The sequence below is a fragment of the Lissotriton helveticus genome, chromosome 2_2 (assembly GCF_964261635.1).
Source record: "Lissotriton helveticus chromosome 2_2, aLisHel1.1, whole genome shotgun sequence".
NCBI classification, from domain to species: domain Eukaryota; kingdom Metazoa; phylum Chordata; class Amphibia; order Caudata; family Salamandridae; genus Lissotriton; species Lissotriton helveticus.
In genome coordinates, this window is record NC_136060.1 from 189366317 (window position 1) to 189384808 (window position 18492).

Below are 18492 nucleotides of genomic sequence, written 5' to 3' on the forward strand. Positions count from 1 at the left end.
GAGTGAGAATGACAGATGGATACAGAGTGAGGCAGAGAGCGAGACGGGAAGGTGTAGAGAGAGGAGCGCAGGAAGAGAGGCAGGAGGCGGAGAACGCGAGAGGCCGGTAAGGTGGGACAGATGCTGCTAGTGGCACTGTGCTTGCAATATGCAGTCTTGCCTGGGGTTGTATGCAGAAAGTGTGTAGTGGGAGCAGGGCCCGATTAGGTTGCAAGTGATGCACGAGAAGGACGTGGAGCATGCGCCGTACAACAAGATCTGGCTGCACTTCTGCATGGCAAAAAAACGTTCATCTTGTTAATCAACAAAAACACACTTAATGAGCATCACAAAACTTCCCCTTCAAAACTATTATAAAATGCAGAAAGTAGAGTGAACCCGACCCGAAGGTCTTATAGCACTTTGATAGAGCACTGGGTACATATACATCGTCTACAACCTACGTGCCTCGTGTTACAAGGTAAATTGCGTATCAGTCCCTGACTTCTGTGCGGTGAAAATACTTTGGGCCTGTTAGTCAATTTTCCGTTGGTAAATCTATGCCGCAGTCTCGGCTCAAAATCATGTGCAAGAGTCTTGCAGAAGACTCCTGGCATGAGCGCCATCAAGAATAATTGCCTAGCATCACTAGCTGTGATTTACCCAACACAGCATTTTTTCTTTTAGCGCCAAATCAACTCAAAGGTATCTGAGCGCTGTACGTGCCAAACAGTTCCATTTCCCAAACACAAAATCTACCCCGAAGCGGACTGGAAGGAGGGTGGGGGGACGAAAATGCCCACACTGGTAATGCACCACCAGGCAAACGGTTCCATCGGGCAACACAAGGACCCAGATGCATGAGCCGCTACCGTGCAGATCAAAGGTGCCTGGAAATGGAACATGGCATTTTGCTGAGGAAATGAAAGTAAAGTTATGAGTGCATGCGTGCTGAAATCTGGAGTACAGGGCCGTGGATGGCATTTACCACAGTTAATTATGCAATAATTAAATATTCAAATGAAAACACGACGAGTGATTGCAGAAAGTTAAAAAGAGTTCTCCCTCACATCATCTGAAGTGTGAATGCATAAGGAAACTGTGATTGGCCGGTGTGCCTGAGCCTTGAATGGACATGAAGTATGGCCAAAGTGAACGAGTGAGGAGGCACCAAAGAAAAGCAACATCGGAGTAGGCCAAAGGTAAGGAGGAGGTAGGAAGAATTGATGACAACAGGTCTCTCAGACAGCGCATGTGCGCTGATGCTCAACCTAAAACCGGGCCACGAGGCCTCCTGTTTGGGTAGTAAAAGATAACCACGTGGGCCACAAAGACCTCTAGGCCTCGGTGAAAATGCACTTGCTGCACCATTGATATCTACGCCACCTGGGTTCCGCTAATCATTTCTGGATATGACAAAGACCCAGAATGGCAGCAACTTCTGCACTCCTTTTGACAGCTTTGACTTACAGCATCCCACATTTTTGCTTAATGCTTGTTTACAATTAAGGTATATTTGCTTTCTATTAAAACTTTCCCTCAGCACTTCGAAACCATCTTTGGGCAACACAAGCGCAGCACAAATGACCTAATTCATATATATTACAACTGAGAAATCGTTGAAAGTTTGAGAAGCATACGATATTTACTTCCCTATTAACAACCTCATCATAAAGTAGGACTGGAGCGGGATAATAATATACAGTGCCAGACGTCAGTTCATAACGAGATGACACTTGAAAGTTCCTCAGGTATTGTTAATTTCGGTTAAATAATTTTACACATAGCAGATAGCATTGTAAGCAGGAGAGCATATATTTGTATAAAACAAGAAGTGAAAGGATTATGCAAGCAAAACATGGACACACAAAATCGCATTATGTACCTAATGTGTGCACTTTTTCATTCATGTGTACCTAACAAATCTTAACATGACAAGACGTCAGCACACAGAGTCGAATGCAGTGCCTTCCACTGCGTCATTAGCTCGACATGGCGGCGGCAGAAGTATTCATCCCACCAAAGGGTGAATTTGTGTCCGTGCCGTAGCCAGTGCTCCACAGGCCCTAGAATGAGGAGGGAAATAACCCGCCTGGACACTGTTTGAACTGTGAAATACAGTAATAATCTGGGCGCAGGCCTCTGGACCCTGGTGCCACTCCACCTGCTGCACCAATAGATGCTACTCCTTGATTGTGGTGCCGTGTACTGCCTCTAGGTAAGCATACGTACCGAGGCCGTGCCGGTGCGTGGACATCGGCGGCATCACGCTCCAGGTTTTGGTTTTTGGATTGTAGCATTCGACTGTATTCAACGTCTTCAGGCCATCTCTTCCCCCGACCACGTACAACTTATCGTCGAGCACTGCGACCCCGAACTGCAGTCTTCTTCCATTCATGTTCGCTACTGGAGTCCACATGTTTGTGCGGAGGTCATACTTTTCGATGCTTGTAGCGCCTGGAGAGAAATAGGTGCTAGGTTAACTTTGGCACTCTGAACATGAAGACTTAACTTCGATCAACTGAAACGTTATTATATTTGTCAACACTTTAAAGAACACAAACCACGCAAACAGCATGACAGCAATGTATGCAAGTACTGGTATTTATATAGGATGAACTTGGCTCGAGAATAACGACGCGCTGCACAGGGTGGATGTCGGGAGATGATACAAGAACCAGAACGTATTAATAAAATGGAGACAAAAGTCTTTAAATTATATTTCATAGTTTGAATTTCACATCTCAAGACTCTGATCAGAGGAGATTGAGTGATTTGCTCAGAAAATCATGATTTTGGTGTGAAGTGCGGATGTCAAAGTTAATAGTTTTGCTCATCTTACCATATCTCTGTCTCCCTTGTACATCTTGACTCCCTTCTATCGACAGCTAATCTCGATCAATTTCCAGAAAAGCAAATGCTAAACAAGCACCGCAGCGACCTTAATTAGGATTGGGCTAGAGGCAATAAAGTCAAACGTTACAAAAATCAATAAGACAATCTATTCTGCACTGACACGTTAACTGCTTGAATGACTCAATTTGCCTGCCATGTTATCTTACCTTCGTCAAAGTAAAACATATGAAAATACGAAACAATGATAGAGAAAATGGCGGATAATGTTATTAACTACTTAAGTACACCAATCTGGTTCTCAACTGCACCCTGGCAGATGCGCCAAAGCATTTATATTCTAACAATTCCAGATACCACTTCCTATGCCAAGGTTTGTGGGGCAGAGGCGGCCATGCTGGACGCCATTCCATGAGGACGAGCTCTTGGGGTGCTCCAGGTCCAGCCAGGAGGTGGCTCACGGTGGCGGCAAATAACAATGCACAAGCTCTGTATGTGGCGGCCCCAGGAGAGGCCACAAGTATTGTTTACAATGAGGCAATCCCAGCTGGTACACATTTGTTACTCTCTTAGTGGTAGAGCCGGCCCTGCCCCTGAACAGCTTGGTAGATCACGGCCGCCCGCAAGAGTGTGATCCACCCACTCCTTCACTGGGAGCCACCGGGTAGGATGGTAGTGATCATCGCCTACTGTTGTGAGCTCTTAATTATGCCCAGTGAACTAGTCTGGATCTGTTATAGTAACTGGGTGTTCATTTTAGGAAGACTGTCCAAGAGCACTGTCATAGTCCAGCACACAGGGTGCAGGGGAGCCCAAGGCCTTAGTGAGGGGCCTTACGCAGTCCAAAGCCACTGAATATCTGTGACACTTGAGCCCCTGTTCACAGGGCGGGAGGGGTGCAGGGCATCATTTTGGGTTCCACCACTGAGTGGGGCACTACAAAAAATATCTACCTAAGCACACTCAGTTGATGGGCACACATCCCTGCACGTCGCAGACGGACATATTGAAGTAAAATGAAAATGAACTTCTTCAAGCATGTTGTGCATTTGTTAAATAAATGAATTCCCTTCCGCATGTTGTTTTATCTTAATAAATGTATGCACGAATCTAGATTGTATACATGAAGTGGGGCTCTACAGCACCCCCCCCAGACTTTTAATTATTCTTCCTCTTTACTTGTGTATCTACTAGTAGCACTATGACACCACCGTAGGTTGGTTTGCAGCGCTTTACCAAACAAAAGCAAAAAATAGTACATATTTTACTTTGCATTATTACACATTAACTAATTTCCGGTCAAGTGTGAAATCAGAGAAAACTCAGATCTTCTGATTTTAACATATGTGACCACCCCATACAAAAGTCATTCTCTGAATGTATATTCTCCAAAACATTATTATTGCATACCAGCCATAGGTCTGCCTTTTAGTCAGACTAGAGACAACCATCTGAGACGGTACGACTGAATCTTAATTCGGATCTCACAGAGGAGGTTTTCCAAGGAGTTGAGTAGTCCCCTTAAACATTCACTCCACTCTGGAGCCCCACACTATCCTGGCCACAAACCTGTCAACTCAGGCGGCCAACGCCACCTTCGGTACTCTGACTCCCACCTTCAGGCCTTGAGGACAAACATTTGAGCAATCCTTCTGGGAACGGACGGGCTCCCAGGCTGTAAAGGTCTATTCCACCCACCTACGAGATGCTCAAAAGAAAGAGGAGGAGGCTTTGCTCCAGCGTCACTACACCCATTGAACGGCTCCCGACTGGGTCACACACTCGCGAAACTAATCTCTCCTCACTATGGCAACTGCTACAATGTCTGTGAATATTGTTTATATATGCGGACATGGATAATTGTTTAAAAATAAAAAATTGCAACAAATTTATACTGGAACAAAGCAATGGCAGAGCAATAGTCGGTCCCACAATCCATGACTCCACATACATTACAATAAAATGACAATGATCACAGTTGTTGTCTCTGAGCTGAGCCAGGGTGCTGTCCAACCATCCAGGCAACGAATTATAAGGCTAGGAGATCTATATACATCAATAAAATACAAAACAAATGAGGTCACACGGATATACAAACATTAGGGATGCAGGGGTGGGGGCTCATCATTGTCAGTTAGTTGAGCCAGTAAAGAGTGTCTGTCATGCTGTAATTTTATGGAAAGGGAGATGCAGATATCCCCTCTGTATTTGTTCCATTTCCCCCATTTGTGGTCCCATTTCTTGGGACACCCTCTATTTTTTAACCCCTTCCACGCTCATGACGAGCTGAGCTCGTCATGAGTTGCGCCGCTCGCATGCTCATACGAGCTCAGCTCGTCATGTAACGCGGTTTTTCGAAAAACGCCGCACAGCGCGAAAAAAGCCGCCGCACGCATGCGGTTAACATAGCCTTCTCGGCAGTCATTACCCTATCAATGTCTCTAGGCCAATCACACAGGGTTGGGACCGTATCCACCCCCCATTTTTGTGCAATATTTCGTTTTGCAATGGCCCAACCCATCGATGCCCACGTCCATTCTGCCTGGGAGAGGTCAGTAGCATCCCATATATTGAGTAGGCAGAGCTGGGGAGACGTCTTTAAGGATTTGCCGCAAGTCCTTTCGATTTGTTTTGTAACTTTATCCCAGTAATACTTTGTTTGTGGGCAGTCCCACAAGATGTGAAAAAAGGTGCCAGTCTGATTGCAGTGTCGCAAACAAAGGGGGTCAGGACCTCTTCCCAGTTTGAAGAGGAGTTTAGTGTCAAAGTAAACCCGATGGAAGATTTTCAGTTGGACGAGACGTAGTCTCATGGGAATGGCCACCTCCTTAGGGGAGGCTAGCGCATCACGCCAGTCTTCATCGTCAATGCTCCTTAGGTCCGACTCCAGCCCTCACGCAGTCGTTGCATAGGGTCTGGACGATTATTTACCTGTTTCTTATGAGTTAGGAATATTGCTTTTTGGGGCATCGGGTCAAGTATCAACCTGTCCACTGGGGGGAAAATGCCGGTTGGGGGAGCTCCTTGGGCAAGGCCGCAGAGATGGCGTGGCTAATCTGGAGGTATCTGAAGGTTTCAGTGTGTGCCAATTGGTACTTAGCCTGAAGATCAGCGAAAGTGGCTAGTTTACCCTTCGCCCACATGTCCCCAACTGTTGAGATGCCTATTGTGTCCCATCTGTCAAAGCCAGGGCATTTACTAAGCTGACCCAACATATCTGGCTCCCAAAGTGGTGTAGCTTTTGTCAATCAATTGTGCCATCCCCATTTCTTAGTGACTCTGTGCCAGACATCCACAGTGCAGGTGGTAGGACCCGTCAATTTAAGTTTACAGGGGTTTGTGTAGAGTGCCCTATTATAGCCACCCCGCCCCAGAAGCCAGCGATCTGTGCGGAAATTTGGATCATCATGCTCCCCAAACAACCACCTATTTATTGCGATCAGTTGTGAAGCTTGGTAGTAGATGTGCATGTCTGGCAATGCAATGCCACCGTCATACCATCCCATAGTGAGTTTATTCATGGCTATTCGCAGTGTATGGTTTTCCCATAGCAGTCCCTGCACAACACTATCAATTCTAGAGAAATAGGTGTCAGGGATAGTATTAGGGGTGTTCTGTAGTGCATACAAGAAACGCGGGAGCGCGAGCATCTTGAAGAGTGCCGCACGTCCCAGGAGGATAAGTGGGAGAGACTGCCAGTGTAGGGCATCTGATTGCAAATGTGTCAGGGGCCCCAGTAGATTATGCTCATAGAATAGGTTAGTATCTGGGGTAACGGAGATCCCAGGTATTTAAAACCCTGAGATGCCACCGGTATGTTGTAGCCCCGAGGGCTGGAGGGGGCGACACCCCATAGCATGTACATCGGAGATTTAGACAAATCTATTGTGTATCTGGAGTGGGTGCCAAATATATGAAATATGTGCAGTACTCGCTGTAGGAACCACAAGGTGAGGCCAGATAAAGGAAGATGTCATCAGCATAAAGCAAAATGCGATCTTCGTGATCCTCTGACCAGTTTATTCCCCTTATTTCGGGATCACCCCTAATCCAGACTGCCACTGGTTCCAATACAAGGACGAAGAGCAGCGGAGACAGCGGGTATCCCTGCCTCGTGCCTCGTCGCAGGGGAAAGGTAGCAGAGAGGTGGTTATTGACAGTAACATGCGTAGTAGGTTGTGTTTAGAGCAGGGGTACTCCTAGTACGGCCCGCGGGCCGGGGGCGGCCTGGCAAGCCTTCCCTGGCGGCCCGGGGACCCCCGAGAATTCATACCTGTGTTTTATGTTTTTTTTTTAAGTGTCTTCAGCAGCGCGAGAGACTCTGCTGCTCTGTGGGGGCTGCCGGCCGGGCGATCCTAGCAATGGCCAGAGTAAAGCTGCAGGGGCCTAAGAAGAGGTGAAATACAAAGGCCTCATTAACATGCAAATGGTCTTTTGAAGACCTATGAAGTGCTCGGGTGGGGCTGTGAGTGTGTGTGTGCCCCAGCTGGCACACAGGCAGGGTGAGATGACAGAGGGTGACAGAGGGAGTGGGAGGGAAAGGGAGGGGGAGGGGGACGGAGAGGGAGTGAGAGAGAGTGAGAGAGAGTATGAGGGAGTGAGTGAGAGGTAGTGAGTGAGTGAGTGAGAGGGAGGGAGTGAGAGGGAGGGAGTGAGTGAGAGGGAATGAGTGAGAGGGAGTGAGAGGAAAGGAGTGGGAAGGAGTGAGAGAGAGTGAGAGGGAGTGAGTGAGTGAGAGGGAGTGAGTGAGTGAGAGGGATGGAGTGAGTGAGAGGGAGTGAGTGAGAGGGATGGAGTGAGTGAGAGGGATGGAGTGAGTGAGAGGGATGCAGTGAGTGAGAGGGATGGAGTGAGTGAGAGGGATGGAGTGAGTGAGAGGGATGGAGTGAGTGAGAGGGATGGAGTGAGTGAGAGGGAGGGAGTGAGTGAGAGGGAGTGAGAGAAAGGGAGTGAGAGAGAGGGAATGAGAGAGAGGGAGGGTGTGAGAGGGAGGGTGTGAGAGAGAGGGAGTGAGAGAGAGGGAGTGAGTGGGAGTGAGTGAGTAAGTGGGAGTGAGGGAGAGGGAGTGAGAGAGGGAGAGGGAGTGAGTGAGAGGGAGTGAGTGAGTGGGAGTAAGTGAGGGAGTGAGAGGGAGTGAGAGGGAGTGAGGGAGGGAGAGGGAGTAAGTGAGTGAGAGGGAGTGCGTGAGAGTGAGCGAGCGAGTGAGTGAGTGTGAGTGAGTGGGAGAGGGAGAGGGAGGGAATGAGTGAGACAGAGAGGGAGTGAGACGGACAGGGAGGGAGAGGGAGTGAGACGGAGACAGAGAACGAGGGAAAGGGAGGGAGAGGGAGGGAAAGGGAGGGAGACGGAAAGGGAGGTAGACGGAGAGGGAGTGAGACGGAGGGAAAGGGAGGGAGACTGATGGGGAATGACATGGAGGGAAAGGGAGGGAGACTGATGGGGAGTGAGATGGAGGGAAAGGGAGGGAGACTGATGGGGAGTGAGATGGAGGGAAAGGGAGGGAAATGGAGGGAGAGGGAGGGAAAGGGAGGGAAATGGAGGGAGAGGGAGGGAAAGGGAGGGAGGGAGACGGAGAGGGAGTGAGAGGGAGGGAAAGGGAGGGAGACGGAGACGGAGAGGGAGTGAGAGGGAGTGAGAGGGAGGGAAAGGGAGGGAAAGGGAGGGAGACGTAGAGGGAGTGAGAGGGAGGGAAAGGGAGGGAAAGGGAGGGAGACTGATAGGGAGTGAGAGGGAGGGAGAGGGAGGGAGAGGGAGGGAAAGGAAGGGAAATGGAGGGAGTGGGAGGGAGTGAAAGGGAGTGAGACGGAGAGTGAGTGAGAGGGAGGGAGACTGAGAGGGAGGGAGTGAGAGAGAGAGGGAGGGAGAGAGAGAGGGAGGGAGAGAGAGAGGGAGGGAGAGAGAGAGAGGGAGGGAGAGAGAGAGAGGGAGGGAGAGAGAGGGAGTGAGACAGTCAGAGTGAGACAGAAGAAGACAGGAGAGAGGGAGAGAGAGCTAGGGAGAGAGAGCTAGAGAGAGGGAGAGAGAGCTAGAGAGAGGGAGGGAGACCGAGAGAGAAAGAGAGAGAGAGATGTGTGTATGCTGGGACGGTTCAGTGGACGAAGGTGTCCGCTGCAGGGACCTGTGATCAACCTCATGGTCAGTTTTATGTTGTTGCTCTAGCCCCGCCCCCTCCCACACTGACCCCGCCCCCCACCAATGCGGCCCTCGGGCACAAACCAAACTGTAAATTTGGCCCCCAAGAGAAAGTTTGTGAGTACCCATGGTTTAGAGCAACCTGATCCATTTTATGAATTTGGGTCCGAAGCCCATACGAGCCAGAACCACAAAGAGAAACTCCCATTCAATGGTGGCGTCTAACAGCAGAATCGCCTCTTCCCTAACAGTCTGGTATGCTCTATACCAAGGGCCCCATTCAACCGCCTCAGGTTCTGGGCCGTATTCCTCCCTGGCATGAATCCGGACTGGTCCGGATGGATCAATTTGGTGATGTGGCCTGTTGGCCAATATTTTGGCCAAAATCTTCGCCTCCATGGAGAGGAGGGAAATAGGACGATAGGACTTACAATCATCCGCTGGTTTATTCGGTTTGTGTATGACCACAATGGAGGCTTTCCTAATGTCGACCGGGAGGAGACTCGAACCAAAGCATTCAGTGTACATGTTCAATATATGGGGAGATAGCTTAGAGGCCATGGGCTTAAAAAGTTCCATAGGGAGTCCATTGGGACCCATTGCTTTGCCTAAACGTACATCTTGTAGTGCCTTCTGGACCTCCATCTCTGATATCTACTTCCAGGGAGTCACTATCCTGTGGTGATAGGCTTGTTACATTAATAGTAGCTAGAAGTACAGCCGCCAACAGGGCCTGAGAGGTCTCGGTTGTACTGTACACCGATTCAAAGTAGATGGCGAATGTAACAGCTATTTGCTGGGGGTCAGTGAGGAGTGTGCGGTCAGGGCTAGATATGGCATGGACCCATCTTGAGGCCCGCTCCCTCTTTTCCAGCCACGCCAGGAGTTTGCTTGTGCGCTCACCTTGCTCTTAGATCCTGTGACGGGTAGCTAAAGAGCGTGTTGTGGCGGCTTATAAATGAAGCTGCCGGTAGTCCTGACGAATCATGTTCAAAGTGTGTTGTGGTTCTGGATCAGGGACATGTGGGATGGCCTCCTCTCTGACTAGGATATCTCCTTCCAGCTCAACCACCCACTTGGAACGCTCTGTCCTGTGTCCAACCATTAATGATTAGGTACAGCCCATGATAACAGCACCAACGCCCCCCAAAGTATCTCTGCGGAGGCGACAGACCCCACATTCTCTGCAAAGTAATAATAAGTGTCCTTAAGTAGTGCCTCCCTAATATGAGGTATCTTTTACGCTCAGGGGTTGATAGAGAGGGTATTGCGGGGTTCAGCCTGTTTCAAGCCGAAAGTCGTGAGTATAGGTGAGTAATCAGAAAGGCCGCGTGCCAAACATCGGGACGTGGTGAAAGCATGAATGTCCTGTGCATGTGTGAACATGTATTCTATGCGAGACTGGCTGTTGTGAGCCCCAGATTGAAACGTGAAGTGAGTGTTGTTCGGGTTAAGCCATTTCCAGACGTCTACAATGCCTAAGGCTTTAGCAAACTCATTAAGTGGAGTGGAGTGGTGTGGCTCACTGGTTAGAGGCGGCAGACCCGTAAGCAGAGAACGGCCCGGGCCCAGGGTTCCATTCCCGACGCGGCAGGGTCGTGGACCAGGGTCAAAATGGACTCGATAATTCTCGCCTCGGTGCCTACTCTAACCAGGGAACACACTCGGCAACTCTGGGCATTAAGCTTGCCTCATCTCTACAACGGCCCCTCACAGACGCCGGGGATGCCTGGTTTCACCTTGGAGACACCCAGAAAGGGACCATCTCACAAGGAAAACCAGGACGGGTTCCCCAGCGGTCTTCAGCGCCAGGATACTCCATGGAGTCGCAGTGCGCTTTACAAGTACACCCCCATTTACACATTTACATTTAAACTGGGAGCCCCGGAGCAGATCACTGCGTGGCAGGAGGCGATCTCTAGAGCCGTCCATCGTTAAATTAATGTCGCCCCCCAGAATCAGGATTCCTAAGGGCCAGTCAAGTAGGAGAGTTCCTATGTCTCGCAGTGCCGGGTGCTGTAACCCAGGGGGGGCATAAAGTGAAACAACATTGAGGACCTATCATTTCCTGGTACCTGTGACAGTCGCGTATCTGCCTGCGCGTCAGTCCAGGTGTTATGGATCATATAGGGGCAGCCTCTGAGGAGGAGGATCCCCAGCCCCCTTGAGCCTGAGGAAAATCCAGAGTGGTTGACCATTCAATATCCCCACCTATTCAGGGCCCCACAGGAATTCCCAACCAAGTGTGTGTCCTGGAGCAACACTATATCTAGGGTCTGTCATTTCAAATATTGCAGAACTATACTCCTCTTGATATTATCACCCTGGCCGTTAACATTCCAGGTCCGGAGATTAAGAACTGTGCATGAAGCCATCGTGGCATTCTATTAGGATAGGAGATCATCGTGAGGGGAGAAGCAAAACGTGGACCTCTAGCGCAACCCTTCTCACTGCGGCCAGCCCATGATGGTGGAAAGAGACTTCTCGATTGGAGTGTGTATATATGTGGGACAGTGGGACCAATTGTTTCTCAAGAGAACCAATAATGACAATGTACCGATACAAGAAACGAAGACAACAAACCCCCACTCCCCCCCCCCCCAATGCGAACCCCCCTACATGACTGGCATAGAACCACCTGCCACCCGCAACTTGTAGAGTGCCTGTCGCCTTCCCTCATCAACTTCGGGTACATGAACAACCCCACTCCCTAGGGCAACGATCCATAAACCTAAACAGTAGCCCCGGACAATAAACCCCGAGGTTGAAATATAATTATAACAAGTGGCGGGTTACACAGTGAAGAGTATATCCAGTACATCACACAAAACCAGGGCATTACAGGAATGTAATGAAATAGTTCAGTTCCTTTAGACCATGCGTGTATATACAGCACCCAGAGTACAGCACCTTCTCCCAACCCGCAACATGGAAGTCAGATTCTCAGCAGTTGGTCCCTCTTACTTGCACATCTTTTGTCCTCACCCCGTCGGGTTCTGTGTCTCTGAGCCAGTGCTAGGTGGGAACCGATGTTGCCGGTCACTGGTTGCGCCGGCCCCATTTGTAGATTTATGTGAGTGCTTGCCCACTGTATGCCAACCATTGAGCCAGTCCCAAGCATCCTCGGGTCTCGTGAAGAACCATAGCTTGCCCTCTGATTCAACCCAGAGTTTTTTTCTTGGGAACAACATGGCGTACTTGATTTCCTGGTCTCTGAGTGCGCGCTTCACGTCCAGGAAGCTACGTTGCTGTTTTTGAACTCTCAGGGTGAAATCTGGAAAAAAAAGTTACTTTACTATTTTCAATTGTCAGCGGGGGGCTGCCCGTGTAGTTTGGAGTGTAACATCTCGGTCCCAAAAGTTAAATACTCTAGCGAGAAGTGGTCCGGGGGCTCCTGGCTTCGGCCGACCCCCAGGGACACGATGAGCTTGTTCAATTGAGAAACACTCAAGACAGAACCCGTGGCTAAAGTTAAAAGGTCAACGGCCTGCCCCTCCGCCCGTTCCGGAACACCAAGAATCCGTAGGTTATTGCGCCTCATTCGGCCTTCATAGTCATCCAGCTGCAAAGCAAGTGCCTCCTGGGAAGTTTAAAGTTCGGTCACCTGTCTCTTGAGAAGATCTGAGTCCGTCACTCCTCTCCAGCACAGCCGCGGGGGAAAGGGTAGACGGGAGGTCACGACTCCTCGGGGGCGCCTCTGATCCGGAGCAAACCTCGCACAATCACCGGGCAGCAGTCACGGGTCTCGATGGGCACCCTGTATAGAAAATCTGGCCGGGGCAGACATATAATGCAGATTATCTGGAGTGGCGCAGTAGAGTGGGGCTACCGAGCGGCCATTCCCTTCAGCAGTTGGCCACGCCCCCATGGATAATTGTTTTTCAACTCTTTAGAATGTAATATTGCACTGCTTGTCTCTACTATATGATAGTCACCTTATGTACTTGTATTATGTGTAATATTTGCTGCTGTTTAACTGCTCCTATGTAAAGAACTCTGCACTACAAGAAACTGCTACTAAGTACGGATAGTTGCACCTGTCAATAGATCTACTGCCTCTTGTGCCAATTTCATCTTCCACCTGTATAAATGCAAAGCGCGTGTTTCTCATCATAGATCTGAAAAAGAACCCCTTCTGTTACACTGAATTTTTTCCACAGATATATTTTCAGTCAGTTTTCTACCATATTTTTTCAGCTGAAATTGTCCTGTTTTAGTTCCACTTTCTCAATGCCCTATTTACTTTAGTCTAAACCCCTGCTGCTACCTGATCTGTAAACCACTGCAAGTGTGAACAGCGTCCCCACTGACTTAGTGACAAAAGACTCTAAAATGAGTTAGTAAAAACAAGAAAAGATCCAGTATCGCTACTGAAGCCACAACATTAGATTTGACTTAATTCCACTCAAATCCAATCGTTTTTGTACATTGTGAAAGACCTGTTACTCTCAGGACCCTGACACTACTGACCACCGTTAATCCTGAGCTAGTCTTTCTTTTTGTAACAGTTAATGCGGACATTGACCCTGTGAAGATCTTTGACCATGGCCTACAGAAGCAGGGTGTCATGCGGTAAACCCTAAGGGTCACCCTTGGCACCACTATGTTTCAACATTTTTGGGCACCCACTAGTTCTGGTAATCGGTACCACCAAATACAATATCAGATGTATTCTTCTGACACTCAGCTCTATCACAGACATGAAGATGAACCTGGAGGCCAAAGCAACATCGACGGTCTAAAGCATCTCTCATCAAGATAGGGGAAATCATTGTCTGCAACAAGAGTACCAAAGTGGGTATTCTGTTAACAGGTGGCACATAAGATGACACGACGTCTTCAGAAACAGCCACAGTGCCTGCAAATCTATTACATGACCCGGTATGCTAACACTAACCAAGTTGCAACAGGATCCAACTTGCAATTACCTTTGTTCCTTAAAGTCCTAACACTCCTTCAAAAAGAATATTGAATGAAGCTGACCATATTGCTATTTTAAGGTGATCTACACAGGCGTACCCACAATGGTCGTGATTGACTTCAAAGTGTGTAAAATCAGCAGGAAGGCTGATCCTCCATTCTAAGCTGTGTGTCCACCTCATGCATACTTTCAAACCCATTGTTGGCTCCTAGTGGAAGCCAGGATTAAAACGTGTTTTTTTAAATAAGAACATTTTATTGCTTTTATTACAAACCGTACACTCCGTTGTTCCGTTGCTCTAACAAAATAATACAGCACACTACATACATGTTCTTTTAGACCTGCCCATCCCAACCCTCCTCCCTCCGTCCTCACCCGGTGATTGCGATCAACGATGGAGGCGAGTCTCCCCCTCCTCACCTATTAATGCCAAAATAGGTCCACCACTTGGGGGCGCTAGAGGGCGCACAGTGGAATGGCTGCCTTTTGAGACAGCTCCGCAAGGCCAGGTCCAAGACGCGATGTGAAAGAGCGTCTAGCAGGCTCGGAATTGCTTACAAAAGACAGAAAAGTGAATCGGAAAGTCCCAGCATCGTACGGAGCGGTCCGTAAATCTGCTATCCTGCTGCTGTAACCCCTAATTAGAAGATCAGTGGAGCGCGAACCGGGAGTCGCGCGCACAAGATGGCGGCGCCCTGTCCCGGCGTCAGGCGGTACTAACCTTATCGGACGGCTGGAAGATGAGCATCAGCGCAGCAGAGTGATCCTGTTCTCGATCACACAGGCAATGGCGACTTGGGAATCATTGGAGGTCCGGGACATCGGCAGATCTGCAACGGCATTTATCGCATACAGTAAGAGATGCGAGGCTTCAGCATAAAATGGCGGCTCCACCTAATGGCGGCGGTTCTTATTGTGTATGACACGGCGTGGACTTGCTTCTGGCATAATTGAGAACGCGTGCCCCCTGCTTCAAGTGCCGGTAACGTCTACTTTTTCATTTTAGTTGGACACCATTACCCAGAGAGTCGACAGCATGGCGGCGAAATTAGATAAACCTGGGGAAAGACTCGTTGAAGCGGAAACCTGGATATCTGCAGTGGAGGATGAATCACAAACTACAACTCAGAAATGCGCGGAAATGGAAAAACTCTTGGTTGTTATAAAGAACAAAGCGGAAGATTTGGAGGTGAGGTCTCGCCGCAATAACATCAGGATCGCGGGTATTCCAGAATCCACAAACAAAGGGAAGATGGAAACTTACGTGGAGGAGCTGATCTGCAACATCTTTGGCACAGAACATGTCTCCTCTTTGTTGCTGGTGGAGCGCGCACACAGATTCCTGGCCCTGACACCAAAACTAGGCGCGCCTCCACGACCCGTCATCGCCCGCCTTCTCAATTATAGAGACCGCGATGCCGTTTTGAGGATGGCCCGCGAGAGGAAACAAATAAATTATCAGGGAAACGCGCTGGAGTTTTACCCGGACTTCACCATGACAGTACAACTAGCGAGCAAAGAGTATAACCCGGCTAAAAAGAAACTGCAAGAGCTGGGCATAGAGTACGCCATGCTCTAGCCAGCCCGGCTGAAAGTAACACAAGATGGCCGCTCCACGATTCTTCCAACTGCGAAGGCAGCGCAAGAATTCCTAAAGAAATTGCATCAAAGGCGACGTGAGCAGAAACGTGTGGAGCAGAACCAGGACTCGGACTGAATACTGCTCAGGAGGGTAGGACACCTGTATTTCTGTTCGTCATAAACTGGTAAGCCAACAAGCCAATGGGCAACGTATTGCTGGAGGGAACTTTACAGTCCAGTATGTGTAGCATTGTAGATCCAATCATTTGGGGGCAAAGACTGAGAGCCCTGGGACAGCACTGTCACTGATCAATACGTTTAAGCGGACATAACCACGAACTTCCGGTTGTTGTTACAATTCCTACTTTGCAGTAGTCTCTGATTTTCGCGCAGGGGAGGCCACCTGCGTGAGATAACAGGGCCTTGAGTTTACAGGTACTGTGCTGCTTCTCGCTGTGCATCCAGACTACGTACTGTTATGCAGTCATTCTGCACTAGCACACATATGATACTATGATTGCGGGACACTCCTCTGCAGTTAGCATGTGACCCATAGACACACTTTTTGAGACATTCGACGGGGAATGTGTATTGCTCTGAAGAATTGAATCGCTGCACCACGCCTTGTTTACACACTGGTGTTCAAAGTTATAGTTTACCACTGTCTGCATGCTTTTAAGGGGGATTACTCAGGGTGGTAACGTTCGATGTGTTCTGCAAATACCATCTGCCTATTCTGATGTATCACTTATGTTTCACGGGCAGTTCTGTTTTTTTTAGTCTGCATAACTATTGTACACCTGGCCACATCCACTATGTTGGATGCAGATGTGTGCACTTGGTGGACCCCCCACATGGGAGTTCCGCGACTGGGGTTTGATTATGTTCTTCATTGGTATAGGGATATGTCTTTAGCATAGTTGGGATGCTGAAGTGGGTGGTGGGGGGGTGGGTTGGAGTTGGGAGTTGTTTTACAGATCAATGCACTTGAGAAGCACCGCTGTAATCCAGAGTGACATTCCAATATGCATCATTATTTTTGCTCCATAGTAGATATGACGCGTGCATGCTGTAGATGGTACACCAGGTTACAACAGGTATTTCGAATTAGAAATGTCTACTGAGAAACTACAACCGAGACATTTAAATCTATTGACCTGGAATGTCAGAAGTCTCAAGAACCCAAAAAAGATACGTCAAATCCTAGCTTACTTTGATAGGCTGCAGGATGATATAGCCTTCTTACAGGAGACGCACATTGCCCCTGCTGTCACTAATCGTATTGGCCACCGGTGGGCGGAATCAGTACACAGGTCTGCATATTCCTCTTATTCAAGGGGGGGTTCTCATACTGTTCAGGAAAGGTTTGAATTTTCATGTAGAAGATACAGTCGCGGATGTTGAGGGATGTTAACATGAATTCTGAGGGGACAAAGACTCGCTTTTATAAACATATACGGTCCCAATATAGACAACCCTACCTTTTACCATAATATATGGCTCAAACTGATTGACCTACCAGACATCCCACTGATTTGGGGAGGGGATTTTAATATTGCACTGAATGACGCCCTGGACCGATCTGGAGCGTCGATAGAACCCCACAAACGAGCACTGAGCAAACTGAACGATATTGTGGCAGACATGCGGTTCATTGACCTTTGGAGAGCACGACTCCCCACAAACATGGAGGCTACACATACGTCGGCTGTACACAACAGCTGGTCTCATATCGATTATTGGTTGGGCACTAGTGACGTGTTACACTGGACAAGGTCTGTGTCTCACCTACCCAGGACATTGTCCGATCATAATCCGGTATTACTCACACTAACCATACCGCACTATTTGCCGCCCCATACAGCTGGAGGTTCAATGCGAAAGCAATACACGACCCAGTCTAAACCTACACCATTAGTAACGCCATCACTGAATACTTTGAGCTAAATGCACCTACCACTGAAGATCCGGGCCTGTTATGGGGAGATTTAAAGCCACGATTAGCGGGGTCTGCATAAGCACTACTGTTGGTATTTTAAAAGATATTCAACATCAACTCTCCCTCCGCGAAGATAGGCTTCGTACCTTAGAACGAGAGTACGAACGCACGCAAGATGCGAACATTTTGAGGGACATCAGGTCTGTGCTGACAGAATATCAATCATATGCTGAAGACGAGCTTAAATATGTTACGAAACGTAAGATCTTACGGCGAAGGCGGTAAACCCGGAGGGGCACTGGCAGACAAAATATATTCAGGACGCTCACCACATGTAATACAGACGTTAGGGATGGGAGGGGAGTACTGCACCGCAATGCCAATGGTATTTTAGGAGAATTCATGTCTACTTATGGGGAGTTGTACACCTCGCAACCCACTGCCTCCCCGGAGGAAATCATAAACTATTTGGAAGACGTGTCGATAGCATGGCTATCAGATGCACAAAGAGAATATCTGTCACTACTGATAACAGTGGAAGAGGTTACTGAGATTATTAAATCTCTTCCTAATGGGAAAGCTCCGGGCCCTGACGGGTTTACATGTGAATTTTATAAATCATTTGCTGACCAATTGGCTCAACCCCTGGTGGAAATGTATGACAATGCCCATGATAAACTGTTACTGCCACAAACATTGAGGTAAGCCCTATTAATAGCCCTCTTGAAGCCAAATAAGGATCCAGAGTATTGTGACTCCTACAGACCCTGGTCCCTAATTATCGTAGATACAAAGATTTTATCCAAATTGCTCGCCACCCGATTGCAGCCACTGATGCCTAACCTGATTTTGCCCGACCAATCAGGTTTTATCCCGTCAAGATCAACAGCTCACACTACTAGAACGCTCCTCGCATTATCTCATTATTTAATTCCTAGTACCAAAGCTGCTGCGATACTGTTGGACACGGCTAAAGCCTTTGATTCAATAGAATGGCCTTATTTCCACACGGTCTTGCGTTGTATGGGTTTCCCCCCGATTTTTCTACAATGGGTTCAAGTATTGTATACGGCCCCAGTGGCACGTA

The 18492-nt window shown here is 48.5% G+C and overlaps 1 protein-coding gene across 3 annotated transcripts in view; it reads right to left on the reverse strand.

Moving 5' to 3' along the window:
• Positions 1-18492, reverse strand: part of KLHL5 (kelch like family member 5) — a 506424-nt gene that overhangs the window by 163410 nt on the left and 324522 nt on the right. For all 3 annotated transcript variants that reach the window (XM_078678331.1, XM_078678330.1, XM_078678333.1), the window contains one exon: positions 2212-2436. In XM_078678331.1, the coding sequence (XP_078534457.1) occupies positions 2212-2436 (225 nt within the window). The remainder of the gene's footprint in view (positions 1-2211; positions 2437-18492) is intronic.